Raw genomic sequence first — 22,438 nt, forward strand, 5'->3', positions numbered from 1 at the left:
GGGAGCAAGTGCACAGTGGCTCCTGTTGTTGACCCATCAAATTGACACTCTAGTTTATGGCGCCAGTAACCATCCTAGGCTGTCGTCATGAGTTGCCAAGGCTATGGAAGCCTTCCAAGTTTGCCGACTCTGATCATATTTAGACAAGGTCATAAAAGACAGAGTGAGGATAGTAACCAATGATCCTAAGAGTGGCATTTACCAGGTTTGAACAATTATACAGCATTAAGTGGGGAAGAGGACCATCAGTACACACAGGTTGGGAGTAGAGCCATTGGTGGTAGAGTAGAGGTTATGATTACAAAGGAATGAGGCCCAAGTGCACTAGACAGGGTCTAGAACAAAGGACAGAGTCATTATTAGAGGAGCTAAGAAAGGTGCTGTCTAAGCTACAAGTAATTTTTCTGATTGAGAGGCAAATAGAACCTGACAGTAGGGGCTTGATAATAATCTGGTGGGCTTTAGGCCTTGTAAATTCAGAGGCCCAGACCTATCTATCTCTTCACATGGGGTATATCCTAAGGGAGGTGTGAACCTCCTAGGGGAAGGCACTCTGTTGACTTTCATTACTTGGCTGGAATAGAAGCTATTTTTTATACTGCTTTTACCATTATAAGGTATAGTAAGCACATGTTAATCGAATGAATGTGTGGATGATTTTTCTTTCAATTTTAATGCATTCTTATTTTTGGGTTACACATAGAAATTTAAGCAATACTTACTCTGTTATGAATTTGTTTCCTGTAATTTTTACATATTTAGAATGGCACTGCTTTTATTATTTAATTTTATGAATTTGGACAGATGTTTAAATTACAGGCAGAGCTTAAAAATTTCAATTTTATTTTTTGTCCTTAACTATTGTTTAGTCTAAAGTCCAGTAGTAGTCAATAGGATTATCAAGTAAATAGGTTCAGTAAATTAAAGATGACATAGCTTTTTCATCTAGGTATCATAAGAAGGAAATGTGCTGTAACCATAAGAGTATGTGCTGGTTATGTCAGAAATCAATGATTGTGATTTTTTGTTTGCTTCATTCCATAGTGTAATAAGAAACTACTTTGTAAATAAATACTGAAATAAAACAAGTCTGTGACTATTACCAAACTTTAGATGGTACCTTATTCTAAGTTTATAACCTTAAAACAAAATGGTTTTACATCTGCAGAATAGTATGCTTGCTCTTCTGAAAGCCTCTCTTATCTTCTAACTCCATTAAGCTAATGTTACCATGCCAATCATAGTTGTTGTTTGTCTAAGAATTTAAGATACTGCTGAGAGATAGATGATACATTCATTGTTTTAATTAGCAGCAGTAGACCTAATCCAATTATTTGAGGGGAAAAAAATTCTTTCTTTTGGAGGAAACTGGCTTGCCCTCACGTAAATCACTAATTATTGAAGGCAAAATTCCATAAGGTTGAGAATAGTTCAAAAATGAACACTGAGAAATGAAATTTACCTTCTCAGCACAACTCTTACATGTTAAGGAATAATTGATTACTCTAACTTTCTTTTTTCTTTAAAACCTATCATGTTTCTTATTTCAGCCTTAGTTACATTTACCTCTGTTTGTAAAGACTGTTCTCCTGGTTCTTCTCTTCCTGTCTGGCATCTAGCTTTTTTCTCTTCTGTTTACATTGCATGGTGTGTGGTCCTCTGCTGCTTCCAGCTTCATTCACGTTTTAGCTGTATCTGTGACTGCTGTTTTTTTCTAAGTCGTGTTCACTGTTTTATAACAAAAAATCAGACAAAAAGAATTTATGCATCCATTAGCAAAGCCAGTTTCTTATAATATGACTATAAATTGTTAAATCTTTTTCATAATAAATGGCTTATCTCAACTGGTTCTCTTATATTTGTGGTGCCATACTCATTTATTTTCTAGACTTGTTTTTTATGGTGTTACCACATATTTTTTAAAGAATCCTACTTTCAGTTTTTTAAAAAAAGTTATTTAAAAATAAAATTTTTAAATTCTCAAGGCACTACTAATTTTTTTAATGTAAAAAATTAATTCACTTCTACAAGGTATGTTGTTGATAACTCTATCAGTGTATCTTTCATGCTTTCAGCAAATATTTACTCAGCTTTTACTATGTGCCAGGTACTACTGGAGGAACCAAAACAAAGAAGTTTTGAGTAGCCAGTTGTTTCCCAAGTTTCCTTTAGTTGTAAGAAACAACAGTTCTCCATCTTTGAGAAACAAAGGACACCATCTTGAAAGAGGAAGATTTATTATTGCGTTGTGTCTGGTGCTAGAAAATGTGAAGATACTCAGTGGCTGGCTACTCTCTCCATATTAAAGATACTGCTGTGTTCTTTGGCTGGCTGAAAACATTGTTTTCTCTAGTTTAAATTCTATAGAAAGTCTGATTTTTCTAAAAAAAAATCAATTTTACTGAACTGTAATTTGTACAAATACACATATTTTAAATTTGCTGAGTTTTTAAAAATTTTATTTATTTATTTTTTGTTTGTAAGACAGAGAGACAGAATGAAAGAGACCTTCCATCCACTAGTTCACTCCCCCAAATTCCCAAAACATATGGGGTTGGGCCAAGCCAATGCCAGGGGCCAATAACTCATGTTCTGAGTTCCCCATGTGGGTAGCTGGGACCCAAGAACTTGAGCCATCACCTATTGGCTCTCAGAGTGAACAGTATCAGGAAACTGGAATAGAGAGTGAAGATGGGATTTAAAGTCTGATATGGGATGTGGGTGTCTTAACCATTGAACCACATGCCCCTGCTCAAGTTTGATGTGTTTTGACCAGCTTATGTACCTGTGTAACTAAGTAGCACCGTAGTAAATATAGATAACATTTCTGTCCCCCCAGAAAGTCCCCTTATCCCCTTTTGCATTTATCTCCCACTCTTGTGTCCTCAGCCATTCCCAGCTCCAAGGAAACCATTAATCTGCTCTTTGTTAGTGTGGATTAGATTGTGGATTAGATTTACATTTTCTAGGATCTCATATAAAAATGATAAAGAATATACTTTTTTGTGTTTGGCTTCTTTTGTTTTTAAGTCTATCCTGAAAGTTCATATATTTCTGGTTCCTTTTTATTGCTGAGTAGTATTCTATGGAATACAGTAAGTTGACCATTCACTAGCTGGTAGACAATTATGTTGTTTTTAGCTTTAGCCTATTATGAATAAAATTCTATGACATTTTGTTTTCATTTCTGTGGACATTTTCATTTCTGTTAGGTAAATGCCTAGGAGTTGAATTGCTGGGCTACACAATGTATTCCTATTAGTATTGTATAAAAATTCCAATTGCTTCACATCTTTGCCAAATTTGATTTTGTCAGCCTTTTTCATTTTAAGTCCTTCTACTGAGACTGTAGTATTGCTGTTGTTTCAATTTTCATTTCCCTGAGATTTAATGATGTTTAGCATATCTGCCTAAGCTTGTTGTATTAGTCTTCTAGAGCTGTCATAACACAGTACCACAGACTGGGTTGAATAAACAGCAGGAATTTATTCTCTCACAGTTATGGAGCCTGGAAATCAAGATGAACATGTCTACGGGTTTCTTTTCTCCGGGGGCCTTTCTCCTTGGCTTTCAGATGGCTGTCTTTCTGTCTCGTCAAATGCCTTTTCTTTCTACACACACATCCCTTATGTCTCTTTCTCTTTTGATAGGAGTCTACACTTATAACCTGATTTGAACTTAATTACCTCTTTAAATGTCCTATCTCCAAAATATAGTCACATTGGGAATGAGGGTTTCAACATAGGATTTGAGGGGCTAGGGAGACATCACAATTCAGCCCATAATACTTATTGACTAATTCTATATCCTTTTGTTGTTGGCTGTTTTTGTTCAGTTTTGTATGTACTTAAATCTTTTCCCGTTTTTTGGAGACTATATGACTTAACATTGTTAAATTGTAAGAATCCTTTGTCAGATGTATATACTATAAACATTCCCTCCCATTTGAGTTTTCTTTTTTTTTTTTTAAGATTTTATTTATTTATCTGACAGGTAGAATTACAGACAGTGAGAGAGAGAGAGAGAGAGAGAGAGAGAGAGAGAGAGAAAGGTCTTCCTTCTGTTGTTTTACTCCCCAAATGGCCGCAGCGTCCGGAGCTGTGACGATCCGAAGCCAGGAGTCAGGTGCCTCTTCCTGATCTCCCATGCGGGTACAGGGACCCAAGCACCTGGGCCATCCCCCACCGCTTCCCCAGGCCACAGCAGAGAGCTGGACCAGAAGAGGAGCAGCCAGGACATGAACTGGCACCCACATGGGATGCCGGCACCGTAGGCGGAAGATTAACCTACTGCACCATGGCATCAGCCCCAGAGTTTTCTTTTTCTTTTTTTTTTTTTTTTAAAGATGTTATTTATTTATTTTAGAGGTAGAGTTACAGAGAGAGAGAAGGAGAGACACAAAGAAAGGTCTTCCATATGCTGGTTTACCCCCTAAGTGGCTGCAATGGCCAGAGCTGGGCTGATCCGAAGCCAGGAGCCAGGAACTTCTTCCAGGTCTCCCACGTGGGTGCAGGGGCCCAAGGACTTGGACCATCTCCTGCTGTTTTCCCAGGCCACAGCAGAGAGCTGAATTGGAAGTGTAGCTGCCGGGACTGGGACTTGAACTGGTGCCCATACGGGATGCCGGCACTACAGGTGGTGGCTTTACCCACTATACCACATTGCTGGTCTCCCAGATATATTTCTTTGGCATGTTCCAGTTATTTAGAGAAACTGTAGACTCTGTGGATACAGGAATGATTCTGAAAAGCTGTCCAAAAGTAAAGTAACAGTGGATGCAGACCTGTGCATCTCACACCATGCCAGCTTCTTTCCAAGGGGAGGAAGAAATGGGGGGGTCTGACACCTGACCATAATAGGTTGTTACCTAGGAGACTTTATCTGCATACTAAGACAACCCTTGCTTGCTGTGCATATCATTCCCTATCTTCCATAGTCTGCCTCATGGCCCTTCTCCCCCAAAGCCCTCAAAATTGGCTACATTTCTACTCCTGTAAAAAAGGGTTAAATAAATAAGCTTTTGAATAATGCTGACTTAGTGGATTTTTGTGATGTTCCCCTTGCTTTGATTTTTTTTCTGCCTTGTGTATGTTAATAAATTTGTATCCCTTTTCTCCTGTTCAACCTTTGCCAGTTTATCCCAGCAAACCTTCAGAGACAGAGGGGAAATTTCCCTTTGCGTCTAGCAAATCACGTAGTGTAAATCACTCAACCTTTTTCTTCTTTTTCACACTTGTTTCAGTTGCTCTGCATCTTTCCATATACAATTTAGAATCATCTTTTCAGTTTCCCTAGTAATTCCTGCTTGAAAAGTGCCTGACACTATTGGTATTGTGTTAAATATATTGTGGAGAAAATTGCTGTCATAGTAATATCAGTTTTAAATCTATAAATATGATTTTTCTTTCCATTTATTTTTAAAATTTTCATCAGCATTTTTTAGTTTTTAATGTTTGTTAGTATTATAATCTTTTGTTAAGTATATTTGTAAGTACTAGATTTTTTTTTTTTTTTTTTTGTCATGAGAGCAGTTAACTTTGTTTCTGGTGTTATCTTGTAATTTCCATGTCTGGTTTTGCTATGGGTATAATGCTGGGTTCTTTAAATAAGCTTGAATATGTTCCTTTGTTTTATAAATTAATGTATGTAGTTATTTATTTCTTATGTGTGTAATAGAATCTAACAGCAAATCTACTAGAGACTGGAGGACTGGAGTTTTTTGTGGAAAGGTTTTAGATTTTGAACTGTTTTTATAAGTAGACAGTTATGCAGACTAGTTCTTCTTATGTTAGTTCTAGGGAATGGTAAATTTTAAGGAGTTAATTTGTTTTTTTTTAATTTGAAAGGAGGTTAGAGAGAGAGAGAGAGAGACAGACAGCCAATCTTCCATCTGCTGGTTCATGTCCCAAATGCCCACAACAGCTAAGGCTGGGCCAGGCCTAAGCCTGGTGCTCAGAACTCCATTCAGGTGTCCCCCATGGATGGGAGGGACCCAAGTCCTTGATCATCATCGCCTGTTGCCTCCAAGAATTACGTTATCAGGGAACTGGATTGGAAATAGAGTAGCTGAGACTTGAATCAGGCACTCAAATTTGGGATGTGGGAGTCTCAAGTGGCAACAAGCCGCTGTGCCATACCCACCCCTATTTTAAGCAGTTTTGACATTTCATTTAAATTGTTGAAATTTTTTCTAAAAATTGTTTTTAACATTCTCTAAATTTAGTGTCTGTATGATCTGTAGTGCTCTGCCATTCACTATGTGTAGGCAAATTACCCTCCTTGTGCCTTAGTTTCCTCCTTTGTAAGATGGGGTAGTAGTATTTTTTCTGAGATTGTAGGGACTAATTGATTAATTCAGTTGATACACATGAAGTATGTAGAATGGTTAAGAACCATAATTAGTACTCAGTATTTAGCACTCAATAAAAACATTGTCAAAACTTTTTTGTCAGTTCCTTGTTGATGAGGTTGCAGAGAGTCATGAGGCACACAGGTCAAGCCAGATGTGCTACAATATCTTTGTCAGTTTCCTGACAGTGGAAAGTTGTTAAAGTCCAGCATTGTTGCAGTGGCTATTGAGTTCTCAGGAAAGATTCTGTTTCGCAGATACCGGCTGCCCAGCAAGAAGGGAATGCAGCAACTTGCGGATTGACTCAGGCTTTGATTTTGTCTTTTTTTTTTTTTTTTTGACAGGCAGAATGGATAGTGAGAGAGAGAGACAGAGAGAAAGGTCTTCCTTTTGCCATTGGTTCACCCTCCAATGGCCGCCGCGGCTGGTGCGCTGCGGCCGGCGCACCGCGCTGATCCGATGGCAGGAGCCAGGGGCTTCTCCTGGTCTCCCATGGGGTGCAGGGCCCAAGCACTTGGGCCATCCTCCACTGCACTTCCCTGGCCACAGCAGAGAGCTGGCCTGGAAGAGGGGCAACCTGGACAGAATCCGGTGCCCTGACTGGGACTAGAACCCGGTGTGCCGGCGCCGCAAGGCGGAGGATTAGCCTAGTGAGCCGCGGCGCCGGCCAGGCTTTGATTTTGAAGTCCAACTTTTCCTACATAGCACTGAACATATATTGTATGAAGGATGCTTTTATGTCTTGCATATTATTTACTGAGCCTTTGATAAAAAAAGAAATAGCTATGGTGTTGGTTATTTTGAATTTAGATGTATAGTAGATTTTCTTTTGAATAAAAAGGAAAAAGCATTCAGTGTACTCTGTAACATACATCAATAATTTTTTTTTCTGTAAAGGACCAGTATAGATAGTAAATATTTTAGGCTTTTGGGGCCATATAGTCTGTTACAAAAATTCAACTTTGTTATTACAGTGCAAAAGTAGCCATGGACAATAAATATGTAAACAAATGGGAGTAGCCACATTCCTGTAAAACTTTATTTCCAAATATGTTTGGCTGGTAGATAAGATTTGACCTTTGGGCCTTAGTTTGCTGACCTCTGGTTTCTTTAATAATTATATAGCCAAAGGGGCTGGTACGGTGGCATAGGGGTTGTGGTGCCAGTTCTTGGCTGCTCCACTTATGACCCAACTTCCTGTTAGTGCACCTGGGAAAGCAGTGGAAGATGGCTTAAGCCCTTATGTCCTTGCACCCATGTGGGAGACCCAGATGAAGCACCTGGCTTCAGATCAGCCTGGCTCCAGCTGTTGCAGTCATTTGGGGAGTGAACCAGTGGATGGGTGATTTTTCTGTCTCTCTCTGTCACTTTTTTTCTCTCTGTAATTCTGCCTTTCAAATAAATAAATAAAAGCTTTTTAAAAAATAAAAAAGAATTATATAGCCAGAGATTTGCCTGTATGTGCCCATGACATACGTATTTAATGGGCACTATTTATTTGTCCTGTGTAGCTTTTTTTAAATATTTATTTATTTATTTATTTGGAAGCAGGATTACAGAGAGAGGAAGAAGCAGGAAGACAGAGAGACAGAGAGAGAGAGAGAGATCTTCCATCTTCTGGTTCACTCCCCAAATGGTTGCAATGACCAAGACTGGGAGAGGCTGAAGCCAGGAGCTTCTTCCGGGTCTCCCAGGTGGATGCAGGGGCCCACGCACTTGGGCCATCTTCCACTGCTTTTCCTAGGCACATTAGCAGGCAGCTGGTTCAGAAGTGGAACAGGCAGGACTCATACCAGTGCCCCTCTGGGATGCTGGCGTCTCAGGCAGCGGTTTTACCCGCTGTGTCACAACAATAGCTCATGATGGTGAGATTTAACCCAGGTATTTGTAGTGGTAAACTATCCAGGAAATGCATACATTTATGACTTCTATTTTTGTGGTGGGAAAATATGCATTAAAAAAATAAGATTCAGGATAATTTAGCATGGCAATTTTTATTTGCTAATTTATTCATCAAATCTTCATTGATTGCCTGTTTACTTAGTGCTGCTCCAGGCTCTAAGTATATGTTGATAAGCATTATCTTTGTCACTGACCTCATGAAACTTACAGCCCAGCAGGTAAACTGACATTGAACAGGTGATTTCAGGTATGTTATACTCATGTATTTTCATAAACCACATTGTAACAACCCATTTTAATCAACATGATACCACCTATTTTAAGAAATAATTGAAGTTTAGAAAATTACTATATATATAATAGTCCTTCCTTAGATGTATATAATTACATATTTCAATTAAAACTCTTCTATTTTTATTTAAGAAAAGAAAAGAAAGGGAACAAAAAATTAATAAAGAAATGGAAGAAAAGGCAGCAAAGGAACTGGAGAAAGAACATTTGCAAGAAAAAGCAAAAGAAAAATATCAAGAATGGTTAAAGAAAAAAAAAGCTGAAGAATGTGAGAAGAAGAAGAAAGAGAAGGTATTTTTATTAAAGTGACTGGTTAGAATACATGACTTTGGTATTCATATGTACCAATTTTGAAAAAGTATTATATAACCATATTTGGGACTATTTTAGCATAAAATAAATGCAGCTATCCATATTTATTCTGTTATGCTTTGTTTAACCTTCAGATTGAAATATTCACTTGTGGTTTTCTTTAAGTTGAGAAATATTAATAAGCCTGTAGATATTTTTCAGTCAAACTCAAAACTTTTCATTGCCGTTATTGATTTTAAATATTTTTGTGAAAAATCATGTTATTGTGTTATATACATTACTATTCTTTTAAAATAGCAAATAGCTTTTTTTCTTGGATTTGCTGTCACCTTAATATCACATCCCTTGTCATACATAATTTTGTTCTCAAATTATTTAACATCATGGTGAGTGATCCATTCTGGTGGGAAGCACCTGGGCTGAAATTCAGTAGCATTTAAATGGGAAAATCTAGTCATGGAATATCCTTGGAAATTCTTTGGTCTTGTCATTTTAAGGAAAAAGAAAAACAACGACAAGCTGAATTACAGGAGAAAAAGGAAACAGCAGAAAAAAAGTTTAAAGAGTGGTTGGAAAATGCAAAAAATAAACCTCGTCCAGCTGCAAAGAGCTATGGTTATGCCAATGGAAAACTTACAGGTTAGTTTTTATGTTATGTGGTTTACATAAGTATGGTTTGCCAGAAGCAAATGTTGTACATTTTGTTTCTTTTTGACAGAAATAGAAATGTATAAAAATTGTTTTTCTTTCAAATTACTATTTTTGAAGGATTGTATTATCACCTACTATGTTGCTATGGATATACTACAAATGTATTGTCATTCTCTAAATCAGATATGTATAGACACACACAAACATATACATGCATATATATATATATATATACACACACACACTTAAAGGCAATAGTTGCAAAACTGCAAACATATGCTTTAATGATTTCTAACACAAGTATAGTTCCCTTACATTTTTGGTGATTATAAAGCCTTAATCAGGATATATTTAAGGGGTCATTTTACCTCCTCTCCATCTCACCATTTCTAAAGTGCTTTTGGCACTTTTTTTTTTTAATAGGGTGAAATATTAGAGAGCATGTGATCCAAACACAAAACCACTGGCCTTTAGGCTTGGTCTGATTGTAAATGGTAGTGCATGTTTTCCTTTGTGCTTCATGTTGGAAGCTCATACCTTGCTGACAGCTGCCTTCACTTGTTTAAGTGATTTATTATTAAAAATACTCCCATTCTGTTTTGTTCACACAATAGAACATATACCAGACTTTGTTTTGACCATCTTGGTGAAGTGTGTGTTGACATATCTATGCAGCCAGAGTGGGTTTCAGTATCTGAAAGACACATTCCTGCTGTCAGGATTAGGCCTCTCTCATATGTCACAGAGGTCATCCATTATAGCTACTGAGAATGGCCTGTTCCTTTTTTGTTGTTTCTTGTTTAAAAAAAGAGTAAAATGCAGTGGTTTTAAACTAATGTTTAGATAATAAAGTTAAAGATTTGGATATATTAACTAGAAATTAATTGCTAGAAAAATGAATTATTTTATTAATATTTTTCCATTTTTAATTAATTCTAAAAAGGTACAGATTTGTAAATGCCATATTCATTTTAAATGTTTATTTCTTAGCTTCAATACATTTTTAAAAATAATGAACTGAAATCTGTGTGTATATAGTGACTGAAGGATTTGGCGATGATTTGCAAAATGTCCCTCTTTCACAAGGTTAAACAATTTGTATGCATCAGTACAGTGCTCCATAATTACTAATCAGAATTACAATGCTATTGTGAAATGATTTTGAGTAACAACAATCCAGAATTCCAGTAATTCTGAACAAGAATCTTGATTCACTTTAGCCACATATGCAAAATAATTTTTTTAAGATTTTATTTATTTATTTATTTGAGAGGTAGAGTTACAGGCAGTGAGAGAGAGAGACAGAAGGAAATGTCTTCTGTCCTTTGGTTCACTCCCCAAATGGCCACAACAGCCAGAGTTTTGCCAATCTGAAGCCAGGAGCCAGATGCTTCTTCCTGGTCTCCCAGGCGGGTGCAGGGGCCCATGGACTTGGGCCATCTTCCACTGCTCTCCCAGGCTACATCAGAGAGCTGGATTGGAAGAGGAGCAGCCAGGACATGAACCGGCGCCCATATGGGATGCCAGCGCCACAGGCGGAGGATTAACCTACTGCTCCACGGCGCCAGCCTCTGTTACATTTTCTGGCGCCTTGGCACCAGCCGCATATGCAAAATAATTGAAAATTTTATTTTTTTTGTTTGAGAAACAGAGGTAGAGAGAGCATTGCTGATTCCTCCCCAGATGCCTGTAGTGGCTGGGGATGAGCCAGGTTGAAGCTGGGAACCAGGAGCCAACAACTCAAATTAGGTCTTCGTGTGGGTGGCATGAGCCCAACTACTTGAGCTGTCATCTGCTGCCTTCTAGGATGTGCAGAAGCAGGAAGCTAGATCAGAATTGGAGGAGTTAGGACTCGAACCAGCCACTCAGGTATGGGATGTGAGCTTCCCAGACCACATCTTAACTGCCACGTTAAAGGCCCTCCCTGCAAAATAATTTTTTTTTCCTGTAAACTTCAGTGTCTACAAGGGAAACTAGTAAACAGTCATTTCCAATACTGAGTTAATAAGATGAAACTTTTGTTCAATTTAATGGTTGTAAAATTTGTTTCTTAGTAAAACTTTTCTAGGAGATATTGCTTATCTAGGTTTTAACATTATTGTCATTTGGATTCTTAGACTCATTTATCTTTTAACATTTACTATTCACAAGTTCAAATATTAAATTTGTCAAATTGGTTTATCAGTATATTTTGACTGTTTTCTAGAAATTTTTAAGTTGGTTGTTTTTTGGTCTAAAGAAGATTTTTTATTTTGTTTTGATTTTTCAATAATTTTAGGCTTTTACAGTGGAAATTCCTATCCAGAACCAGCCTTTTGTAATCCAATTCCATGGAAACCAATTCATATGCCCCCGCCCAAAGAAGCTAAAGATCTATCTGGAAAGAAGAATAAAAGACCTGTGATAAGTCAGCCAGAGAGGGCATCATCTGTGATAATTCACAAAGCCAGAAGCAATCTTTGCCTTGGAACTCTATGCAGAATACAAAGATAGTATACATGGGTAATAGCATGCTTTTTACCTGGAACTATTTGTTGTTAAAATCAATTATTTTTTACTGTTCAGTCAGTAACTGAAAGTTTGGTGTGATTATTGGCAAATACTAATTTTTGCATTTGTATATATAGAGTTCTTAGACTTAATTGAGGAAGATATTTTTTACATTTTGTTTTTTATGAAACTTTCAAGGGTAGCCTTGGCATATTATGCAGGATGAGCGACTGAATAGTTAATGATTGTGTTTGTATTTAGCTTATATTAAAACTATACTGTAATACCAATAAAACCAATGTTTTTTATACTCTGTTATTAGTTTATGTTTATGAGCTAATATTAATAAGATTAATCTGAAGGTGGACCTTTGGCACAGTAGTTAAGATATTGCTTGAGAAGTCTGCATCCCATATCACAGTGACGGGTTTCAGGTGACACTCTGCTTCTGATTTCAGCTTTCCTGCTGATGCACACTCTGGAAAGCAGCCAGGTGATGGCTCAAGAACTTAGGTCCTTGCCTCCCACATAGAACACCTGAAACGTGTTCCAGTCTCCTGGCTTCAGTGGGCCAGTCCTGGCTGTTGTAACATTTAGGGAGTGAACCAGTGAATGGAAAAGCTCTGTCTCAACTCTCTGACTTTTAAATAACTAAAAAAGAAATAAATAAAAAAATTAATGAGTAAATTTTTAAAATGAGCATTTCTAAACTGTATGCTTGAGGTAACTCTTAGAACAATCTAAAGATTTAGAATCCTAGAGTAATCAGAAACAATCTTTGTTGATAGTTTTTGGTGTTTTTTTTTTTAATTAGTTAATTAATTAATTTTTGCTCTGTAGGCATTCTACAAATAACTGAAAGCATGTTTTGTAAGGAAAAAATAAGGATTGAGATGAGCAAAGGAAAATTTAAAAGCATTGTTTTGTACTCTCGATCTTATATTGATGTGTAATCTTGAGACAATAACATTTTGCTGCACTTTGTAAAAACACTTACACGTTAATTTTAATTAGACTGTCAGTTTTGAAATTCAGATTATCAGTGCTTTATTTTTTAATATTGAAAATGTTGAATGTTAAATGATATTTTACTGACATTAAAATGAGTGATCTTATTAATAGATTTGTTTTATTTTTTATTTTATTTTATTTTTTTTTTTGACAGGCAGAGTGGATAGTGAGGGAGAGAGATAGAGAGAAAGGTCTTCCTTTTTGCCATTGGTTCACCCTCCAATGGCCGCTGTGGCCGGCGCACCGTGCTAATCTGAAGCCAGGAGCCAGGTACTTCTCCTGGTCTCCCATGCAGGTGCAGGGCCCAAGCACTTGAGCCATCCTCCACTGCCTTCCTGGGCCATAGCAGAGAGCTGGCCTGGAAGAGGGGCAACCGGGATTGAATCCGGCGCCCCAACCGGGACTAGAACCCGGTGTGCCAGCGCCACAAGGCAGAGGATTAGCCTGTTAAGCCACGGCGCCGGCCTTATTAATAGATTTAAGGATAGTTCAAATGATTACTAAAATAGCACTCAGTACTTATTATTAAATTTTAAAAGTCTTTTATTTTTAGGGGATAAACAAATAATGAAAATTTGTTGTGACAATCTGTGCATCAGAAAGTTCATTTAGAAGTGATTCCTATTTAGAATATATTGCATTTCTTCTAGGTTAATCAACTGTTAAGTTTGATGATCTGCTGTGTTGATCAATGCAAGGAAATGATAGTAGAATCTTTAAAAGATATTTAAGTCATTAGCAATCTGGGAAAATTACTTCCAAGCAGAAAATAGTATGTTAGTAATCTGTTGGGTTTCATGATATTTAAAGGCCTGACCAGGGAGAAACTCAGAGATATATGAAATGTCCAGAGCTAATTGACTTGTACAGAGAGAATACAGAATTTGATAGAATATCAGTTATCTCATCTGTAAAGAAAATATATGGTGTATATTTGCCTGAATTCTCAGGCATTTGAATATATTTGTCTAATAAACTTCCAGTTTCACAGAGGAGATTTCATTTTAGCTATAACTATAATCACAAAACTTTTTCAGTTATTCAATCATTAATCATTCATATATATTCCAAAATCAGTATTTCGGATCTTACTCTAATTGTAATGGAAGGCAGGGAATTTATACAATATGGTTTATACTTTGAGATTACTCTGGCTGCTGTGAGGGAATTGTCTGTTGGGAGCAAAGAACAGAAGTAGGGAGACTTACTGGGGAGATTTTTCAGTAGACAACAAAGAAGCCATGATAGCTTGGATTAAGGTGTCAGTAGTCACATGGTAGGAAGTACAGATCGATTTGGGTTATATTTTTTTTAAAAGATTTATTTATTTATTTGAAAGTCTGAGTTACACAGAGAGAGAAGGATTTGCAGAGAGAGAGAGAGGTCTTCTATCTGCTGGTTCAATCCCCAGTTGGCTGCAGCAGCGGAGCTGCACCCATCCGACGCCAGGAGCCAGGAGCTTCCTCCAGGTCTCCCACATGGGTGCAGGGGCCCAAGGACTTGGGCCATCCTCTACTGCTTTCCCAGGCCATAGCAGAGAGCTGGATCAGAAGCGGAACAGCGGGGACTCAAACCAGTGCCCATATGGGATACCAGCAAGGCAGGCAGTGGCTTTACCCACTATGCCACAGCGCCGGCCTCATGGGTTATATTTTTGAAGTGGACCAAATAGGACTGCTAATTTTTGGATGTCAGATTGAAAGAAGGGAAAACAAGATATGATATCTAGTTTTCTTTTACCTGATAGGTAGGTGAATGTTGATAACTAGAATAGAAATAGGAAAATTGATAGGAGGAAATGTATTGGCTGAGAAGGGTCTGAGAGAGAGGTGTTTTAAGAATTCTATCCTGGATTTGTTAGGTTTGTGGTACTGATTGAATATCCTGGTGGAGACATTGATTAAACATACATGTCTGATGCTCAGGAGACACAGAGTTAGAGATATAATTTGAGCAGTATTAGCATATAGGTAATATTTAAAAGCATAGGACTTAATCAGGTTACCCACTAAGAGTTTAGATAGTAAAAAGAGAGGGCTGGGGCAGGCATTGTGACTCAGTATGTGAAGCCCTTTCTTGGGACACCCACATTCTACATCAGAGTCCCTGATTTGAGTCTTGCATACTCTGTGCCTCCAGTCCAGCTTCCTGCTAGTGCACTTAGGAAGCAGCAGATTACATGAAGTTGAAGAAACTGAAGCACAGTAGAAAACGGAACTTATGTTGCTTTTATAGCCTGTAAATTACGAAGCAGAAATTAGAACCCAAGAGGTTACAGTCCGTATATATAGGACCATATACATATATTAATTGAAAGTCAGAGTTAAGAGGAAGAAACAGAGAGGCAGAGAGAGAGAGAGAGAGAGAGAGAGAGAACTTCCATCTACTGGTTCACTGCCCACATGGCCACAACAGCTGGGGTTGGACCAGGCTGAAGCCAGGAGTCCGGAGCTTCTTCTGGATCTCCCACATGGTGCAGGGGCCAAAACATTGGGGCCACCTCCTGCTACTTTCCCAGGCACATTAGCAGGGAGCTGGATCCAAAGTGGAACAGGTGGGACTTAACTGGCGCCCATGTGGTATGCCAGCGTACACCACAATGCTGGGCCTTAAAGTCCATATTGTGTTTCCTATCCTCTATAGGATAAGAAAACTGGTGTGAAACTACAGTTAAATAGGTTGAACAGAGAATGGAAAGTGAGAAAGAAAGATTGTAACTAAAGATCTCTGGAAATATTTTATTATTGTTAGTATTTTTTATTTGAAAGGCTAATGGGGGAGACACAGAAGTCTTCCATGTGCTGGTTCACTCCCCAAAGGCCCACAATAGAGACCCAAGTTTTTGAGCCATCACCTGCTGTCACCCAGAGTGCATATTGATATGAAGTTAGAATCAGGAGCAAACCTGGGACTTGAACCCAGGCACTTCAATATAGGAGGGCCATCCCAGGTGGCATCTTAACTGGTGCACCAAGTGCCTGCCACTCTGGAAGTTTATCATGAAGAAAATATAAATGGGAAGGAAACTGGAAGATGACATAAAGCCAAGGCCATCTTTTTGTTTGCTTATGATGGATGATATTAAATAAGTCTCTGTGCTGTTAGTTATTTAGTTGAAAGAGGGAAATTGATGATTTAGGAGAGAGATCAGAGATGATTGTTAGGAATATAATTCTTGGGTAGTAAAAATGGTGGATTATATAGAAGCAACGAAACTTCCATTTTAACAGAACCATGTATACAGAGAGGTTCAGGTAGAGCCACTGGATAGCAGTGGTCATAGGAAGACAATTAGGTAGTTCTTGTCAAATAGCCTCTTGTTTCTCCCTAAAGTGTGAAGGGAGGGCAGAGTCATCAGCAGAGGGACACGACAGTTTGTTACAAGTTTGTGGAAAAAGGAAAGGTTAATAAAGAAATAAGCATGTTAGAGCAGGGAAGACAAAATAGCCAGAGAAATTAGTGGGACTGCTGGACAATGTTTGCTGTTTGACATTTTTGGCTATAAAATCAGACCAAGTAGGAGTTCTGTTTTTTTTTTTTTTTTCTCCCGTTTCTGGAGAAAAGTTTAGCAACCTGGGTTTACTCCCAGAGTAAGGTTTATGGGAAGGAATTGTGATTTGGAAGTGGCAGTTAGGTAACAGGGTAGGAAGGGAAAACCCCTACCTGCAAATGCCAAGTCTCAAGACATACCCTGGAGGTGGAGGGCTGCAAAGTGGGAGTCCATTGCAAGTATGCAAAGTATGGCTGTAGCAGTAATGAGATTGTAGAACCTTTCGATGAATAGGGATTAGATGAGAGCAGGAGGGTTGGAAAGGAGGAGAGATGTGTGAAAGAGTCACCAGAATTAGAACTGACAGGGTTGTTTTGGAGCTAACTGGGATGATAATATTAGTGGACAAAGGGACTACAGAAGTGAAATATGGATTTGGGAGTAAGAAATGGAAAGTTTACTTATTTTCAATTGTTTAACAAAGTAATATATGCATATAGTCTTTTTTTTAAAAGATTTATTTATTTATTTGAAAAACAGAGTTACAGAGATGCAGAAGCAGAGAGAGAGAGAGAGAGAGGTCTTCCATCCACTGGTTCACTCCCCAGATGGCTGCAACAGCTGGAGCTACACCAATCTGAAGCCACGAGCCAGAAGCTTTTTCAGGGTCTCCCACGCTAGGGGCCCAAGGGCTTGGGCCATCTTCCACTGCTCTCCCAGGCCATGGCAGAGAGCTGGATCTGAAGTAGAGCAGCCGGGACTTGAATCGGCTCTGCCTATAGTTTAAAACAGTACAAAAGTTTTTTTTTTTCTTTTTTTCCCCCAGAAACCTTTTAAGGAATACAAACTTCTTGCATTTCATAAATATAACTTTAGGAACATAGTAATTCTTTCCACAGTACCTGCCTTCCCACCCACACTCCTACCTCTCTTCTTCCTCCCATTCCTATTCCCATTCTTCTTCTTATTTTATTTTATTTTTTTTACTAAGATCTATCTTCAATTAGCTTTATAACACATATGATTAACTCTATACTAAGTAAGGAGGATGGCCCAAGTGCTTAGGCCCTGCACCTGCATGGGAGACCAGGAGGAAGCACCTGGCTCCTGGCTTCAGATCAGCTCGGTGCACCGGCCACAGCGCGCCGGCCGCAGCGGCCATTGCGGGGTGAACCAACGGAAAAGGAAGACCTTTCTCTCTGTCTCTCTCATTGTCCACTCTGCCTGTCAAAAATAAATAAATAGGAGTTCAACAACTAGTATGAAAAAAACTGTGCATTTCAAAGTGTCAATTTAACTTCTGTAGATTACTTTTTAGGTGCTCTGTTAGTTATCACAGATCAGAGAGAACAAATGGTAGTTGTCCTTTGGGCTGGCTTATTTCACTAAGTATGATATTTTCTAGTTTCACCTATTTTGTTGCAAGTGACATTTCATTTTTTTTTTTTTTACTGCTGTGTACATATCCCATAATTTATTTATCCAGTCTTCAGTTGAAGGGCATTTAGGTTAATTCCATATCTTAGCTATTCTGAATTGAGCTAGGTAAATTCCCAGGAGTGGGCTGGCTGGGTCATATGGTAGGTTTTTATTCAGATTTCCGAGTATCTCCATACTGTCTTTGATAGTGGCTGTTATCACTTTACATTCCCACCAGTAGTGGATTGGGGTACCTTTTCCCCCACATCCTCACCAGCATTTATTGTTTATTGATTTCTGTATGAAAGCCATTCTAAACAGGGGTTAGGTAAAACCTCATTGTGGTTTTGATTTGCATTTCCCTGATGGCTAGTGATCCTGAGCATTTTTTCATGTGTCTGTTGGCCATTTGGATTTCCTCTTTTGAAAAAAATGCCCATTTAAGTCCTTTGCCCATTTCTTAACTGGATTGTTTGTTTTGTTGTTGTTGAGTTTCTTTATGTATTCTGGTTATTAATTTTTTATAGTTTCATAGTTGGCAAATAATTTCTCCCATTCTGTGGTTTGCCTCTTCAATTTGCTGAGTGTTTCTTTTGCAATGCAGAAGCTTATCAATTTGATGGAATTCCATTTGTTTTGGCTTTGATTACCTGTGCCTCTGGAGTCTTTTCCAAGAAATGTTTGCCTATGCCAATGTCTTGCAGGGTTTCTCCAATGTTCTCTAATAATTTGATGGTATCAGTTGTAGATTTAAGTCTTTAATCCATTTTTAATGGATTTTTGTGTAAGGTGTAAGGTTGGAACTTGCTTCATACTTCTGCATGTAAATACCCAGTTTCCCCAGCACTATTTGTTGAAGAGACTGTCTTTCTCCAGGGATTGATTTTAGCTCTTTTGTCAATGATAAGTTGGTTGTAGATGCATGGGTTGATATATGGCATTTCTTTTCTGTTCCATTGCTCTATCCATCTGCTTCTGTACCAGTACCAGGCTGTTTTGATTTTAACTGCCCTATAGTATGTCTTGAAATCTGGTATTGTGATGCCTCCAGCTTTGTTTTTGTTTTATAAGATTTCTTTTTTTTTTTTTTTTTAAAGATTTATTTCATTTACTTGAAACACAGAGTTACAGAGAGAGGTAGAGACAGAGAGGTTTTCCATCCACTAGTTTACTCCCCAGATGGCCGCAACGGCCAGAGCTGCACTGATCCGAAGCCAGGAGCCAGGAGCTTCCTCCAGGTCTCCCACGTTGGTGCAGGGGCCCAAGGACTTGAGCCATCTTCTACTATCCAAGGCCATAGCAGAGAGCTAGATTGGAAGAAGAGCAGCCAGGACTAGAACTGGCGCCCACATAGGGTGCCAGCACTTCAGACCAGGGCTTTAATGTGCTGTGCCACAGCGCTGGCCCCTGTATATAAGATTTCTTTAGCTATTCAGGGTCTCCTGTGTTTCCATATGAATTTCAGCATCATTTTTTCTGTATCTGAGAAAAATTTCCTTGGTATTTTGATAGGGATTTTATTGAATTTATAAATTGCTTTTGCTAATATGGACATTTTGATGATATTTATTTTTCCAATCCACAAACATGGAAGATTTTTCCATTTTTTGTGTCTTCTTCTATTTCTTTCTTTAATGTTTTGTAATTCTCATCATATTTATCGTTGACATCCTTGGTTAAATTTATTACAAAGTATTTGATTTTTTTTATAGCTATTATGAATGGGATTGATCTTAGAAGTTCTTTCTCTGCCATGACTTTGTGTATACAAAGGCTTTTGATTTTTGTGTGTTGATCTTATATCCTGCCTCTTTACCAAACTCTTCTATGGGCTCCAATAGTCTCTCAGTGGAGTCTTTTGGATCTCCTGTGTATAGAATTCATGTCATCTGCAAATAGGGATAGTTTGACTTCCTCCTCCCCAATTTGTATCCCTTTGATTTCTTTTTCTTGCCTAATGGCTCTGGCTAAAACTTTGAGGACTATATGAATAGCATGGGTGAGAGTGGGCATCTTTGTCTGGTTCTGGATCTCAGTGGGAATGTTTTCAATTTTTTCCCACTCAATAGGATGCTGGCTGTGGGTTTCTCATAAATTGTCTTGTGTTGAGGAAGTTTGTTCCTCCTGTACCCAATTTGTTTAAAGTTTTCATCATCAATTGGTGTTGTATTTTATCAAATGCTTTCTGTGCATCTATTAAGATAATCATATGGTTTTTTTCTTCAATTTTTTAATGTGATGTATCACATTGATTGATTTGCAAATGTTAAATTGTCCCTGCATACCTGGGTTAAATCCCACTTTGGGTGAATGATTTTTCTGATGTGTCGTTGGATTCAGTTGACTAGTATTTTGTTGAAGGTGTTTTGCATCACTTCTTGTTGTGTTACAGTCCTGCCCACAGGGGGATATTTTGTTATAGTATCTCTTTGATAATTCTCTCCACAATATTCTATGTTCTCTTTTTTCCAGATTCCTGTTATGGAATTAGTAGTCTTCTATCCTGTTAAGCAATTACTAGTTCATCAGTACCCCCCCTCCTTTTTTTCAGAGTTTTTATCCTATATTTTTTTTGGCAAGAATTCATTAATGTGATCATCTGATCCTTGAATAATTTTTATATGTGCTTTATTTTAAATTACAAGCACTCTTTTCCATTTACTCCTTTTTCTCACTATCTTATTTTATGGCTGAGTATATTTTCTTGTCTCTAAGGACATGAATTACAGTTTTTGTCTTCTTAGTTGGCCATTTCCCCTGGGTTCCTTTTTCTTTCATTTTCTCTTTTTCTGTTTACAAGTTTCCCTCAAATGCTTGTTAAACCAAGTTTCTTTCAAATGCTTGTTAAGCTGCGTCTGACTTTATATTCATAATCTGAATCCCTGTCTGCTTGTATTTAAGAATGGGGCATTAAAAAGCTGAATAGAAGTTATGTGGGCATAGGTAGGGCTTGTTGGTAGTAGATTTTTTTTTCACTGTTGTAGGAAACTTCCAAGTACCTGAAAGTCTTTCACCTTTAAACCATTCAGTTTCTCAGAGAAGAGAGAAGCTTCTAACTGGGGGATAAAAGCCCAGTGCCAGTATTCCCAGGTAGGGTCAGGGAGGCTGGTTCTGTATATTATAGTTTATTACATAAATTCATGTTACCTGTGTTCCAGTCTGGTGGGTGCATAAACTCTACTCTTCTTGGGACCTGCAAACTCCATACGCAGAGCCCTTCCAGAGCTCTGTAGGCTGAGTCAGTTCTTCTTTGTTTGCTTAGTATCTATTTCAGTATGGAAACTTTTAGGTGGTAGAGGAGAACAGGAAGGGGAAAAAAGCACCAGGGAAAGAAAGTCAATTTTAAAAGAAGAAAAAGATATTGCAACTATCATAACATCCTTAAAGTTGAGAAAGATTGTACATTCATTCCAACTCCTCACTCATACTTCACCTCCATCTACTTTCTACCTTCCCCAAATCTGTTAGAGTCTTTGGTTAACCATTGTATTCTCTTCTGTTCTCTTTGCTCCTGTGGATTTGTACCTTTTTTCTTAAAGGAAATCCTTTGCCGTCATCTTAGCAGGAATTGGGATAGAAAAGGAGATATTTGTGCGTAATTTCTCTGCTGTTTATTTAACATCTTAAGTTTATTTGTAAATCTATTGATATAAGGTGCTTGCAGGAGTTTACTACCAGCAAGTCGTTACGTTTAGGGATAGATGTTTAGACCCCATTGATTTAGTGTAATTATTGAAACCATGGAGATGAACAGCATTTGGAAGGAGAGTCTGAAGCATAACATTCTCTCATTCATTCATTCAGCACATGTTTATTAAGTGCCTACCATGTGCTGCCAAGGAGAAATGGACTAGGATGGAACATAGGGAAAAAGAGAATAAAGGTAAGGCAGAGGGAGAGCAATGAAAACAGTGGTAGGACAGGAGGAGAGTGCTCCCACAGTGAGAAGTGAAACTTTCAGGAAGAGAGAATTAAAAGTTTTCTATACTATTAGATGCTGCTAAGATTCTGGGGGAATGAATGAGGCCTTCTAGTAGTTAACTAAATTCTGTTTTTAGGGGCCAGCGCCATGGGTCACTTGGTTAATCCTCTGCCTATGGTGCCGGCATCCCACATGGGTTGCTCCTCTTCCAGTCCAGCTCTCTGCAGTGGAGGATGGCCCAAGTGCTTGCCTTAGGCCCCTGCACCCACATGGGAGACCAGGAAGAAGCACCTGGCTCCTGGCTTCGGATCGGTGCAGCGCCGGCCGTAGTGGCCATTTTGGGAGTGAACCAACGGAAGGAAGACCTTTCTCTCTGTCTCTCTCTCACTATCTACAACTCTACCTGTCAAGTAAATAAATTAAAAAAAATTTTTTTTAATTTAAATTCTGTTTTTAAAATTATTTTGAGAGACGAGAGTCAGAGCTCCTGTCTGCTGGCTCACTCCCCAAATTCTGGAATTGGCCGTGGCTGAGGCTGAGGTAGGCTAAAGTCAAGAACTGAGAACTCAGTCCAGGTTCCCTACATAGGTGCCAGGGTCCC

General features: G+C 38.3%; 1 protein-coding gene across 3 annotated transcripts in view; it reads left to right on the forward strand.

Annotated features, from left to right (window-relative positions):
* The window catches only part of CCDC34 (coiled-coil domain containing 34), a 102,315-nt gene that overhangs the window by 24,653 nt on the left and 55,224 nt on the right, over positions 1-22,438 (forward strand). For 2 of the 3 annotated variants that reach the window (XR_009866371.1, XM_062196383.1), the window contains exons 4-5: positions 8,675-8,833; positions 9,352-9,493. Coding sequence is in view for 2 of the 3 variants with exons in the window: in XM_062196383.1 (XP_062052367.1) it covers positions 8,675-8,833; positions 9,352-9,493 (301 nt within the window). In the remaining variant the exon portion in view is untranslated. Of the gene's footprint in view, positions 1-8,674; positions 8,834-9,351; positions 9,494-11,783; positions 12,306-22,438 lie in introns of those variants that run through there. The other variant, XM_062196382.1, reaches the window with a different exon arrangement.

The sequence above is a fragment of the Lepus europaeus genome, chromosome 7, assembly GCF_033115175.1.
Source record: "Lepus europaeus isolate LE1 chromosome 7, mLepTim1.pri, whole genome shotgun sequence".
Lineage (NCBI taxonomy): Eukaryota > Metazoa > Chordata > Mammalia > Lagomorpha > Leporidae > Lepus > Lepus europaeus.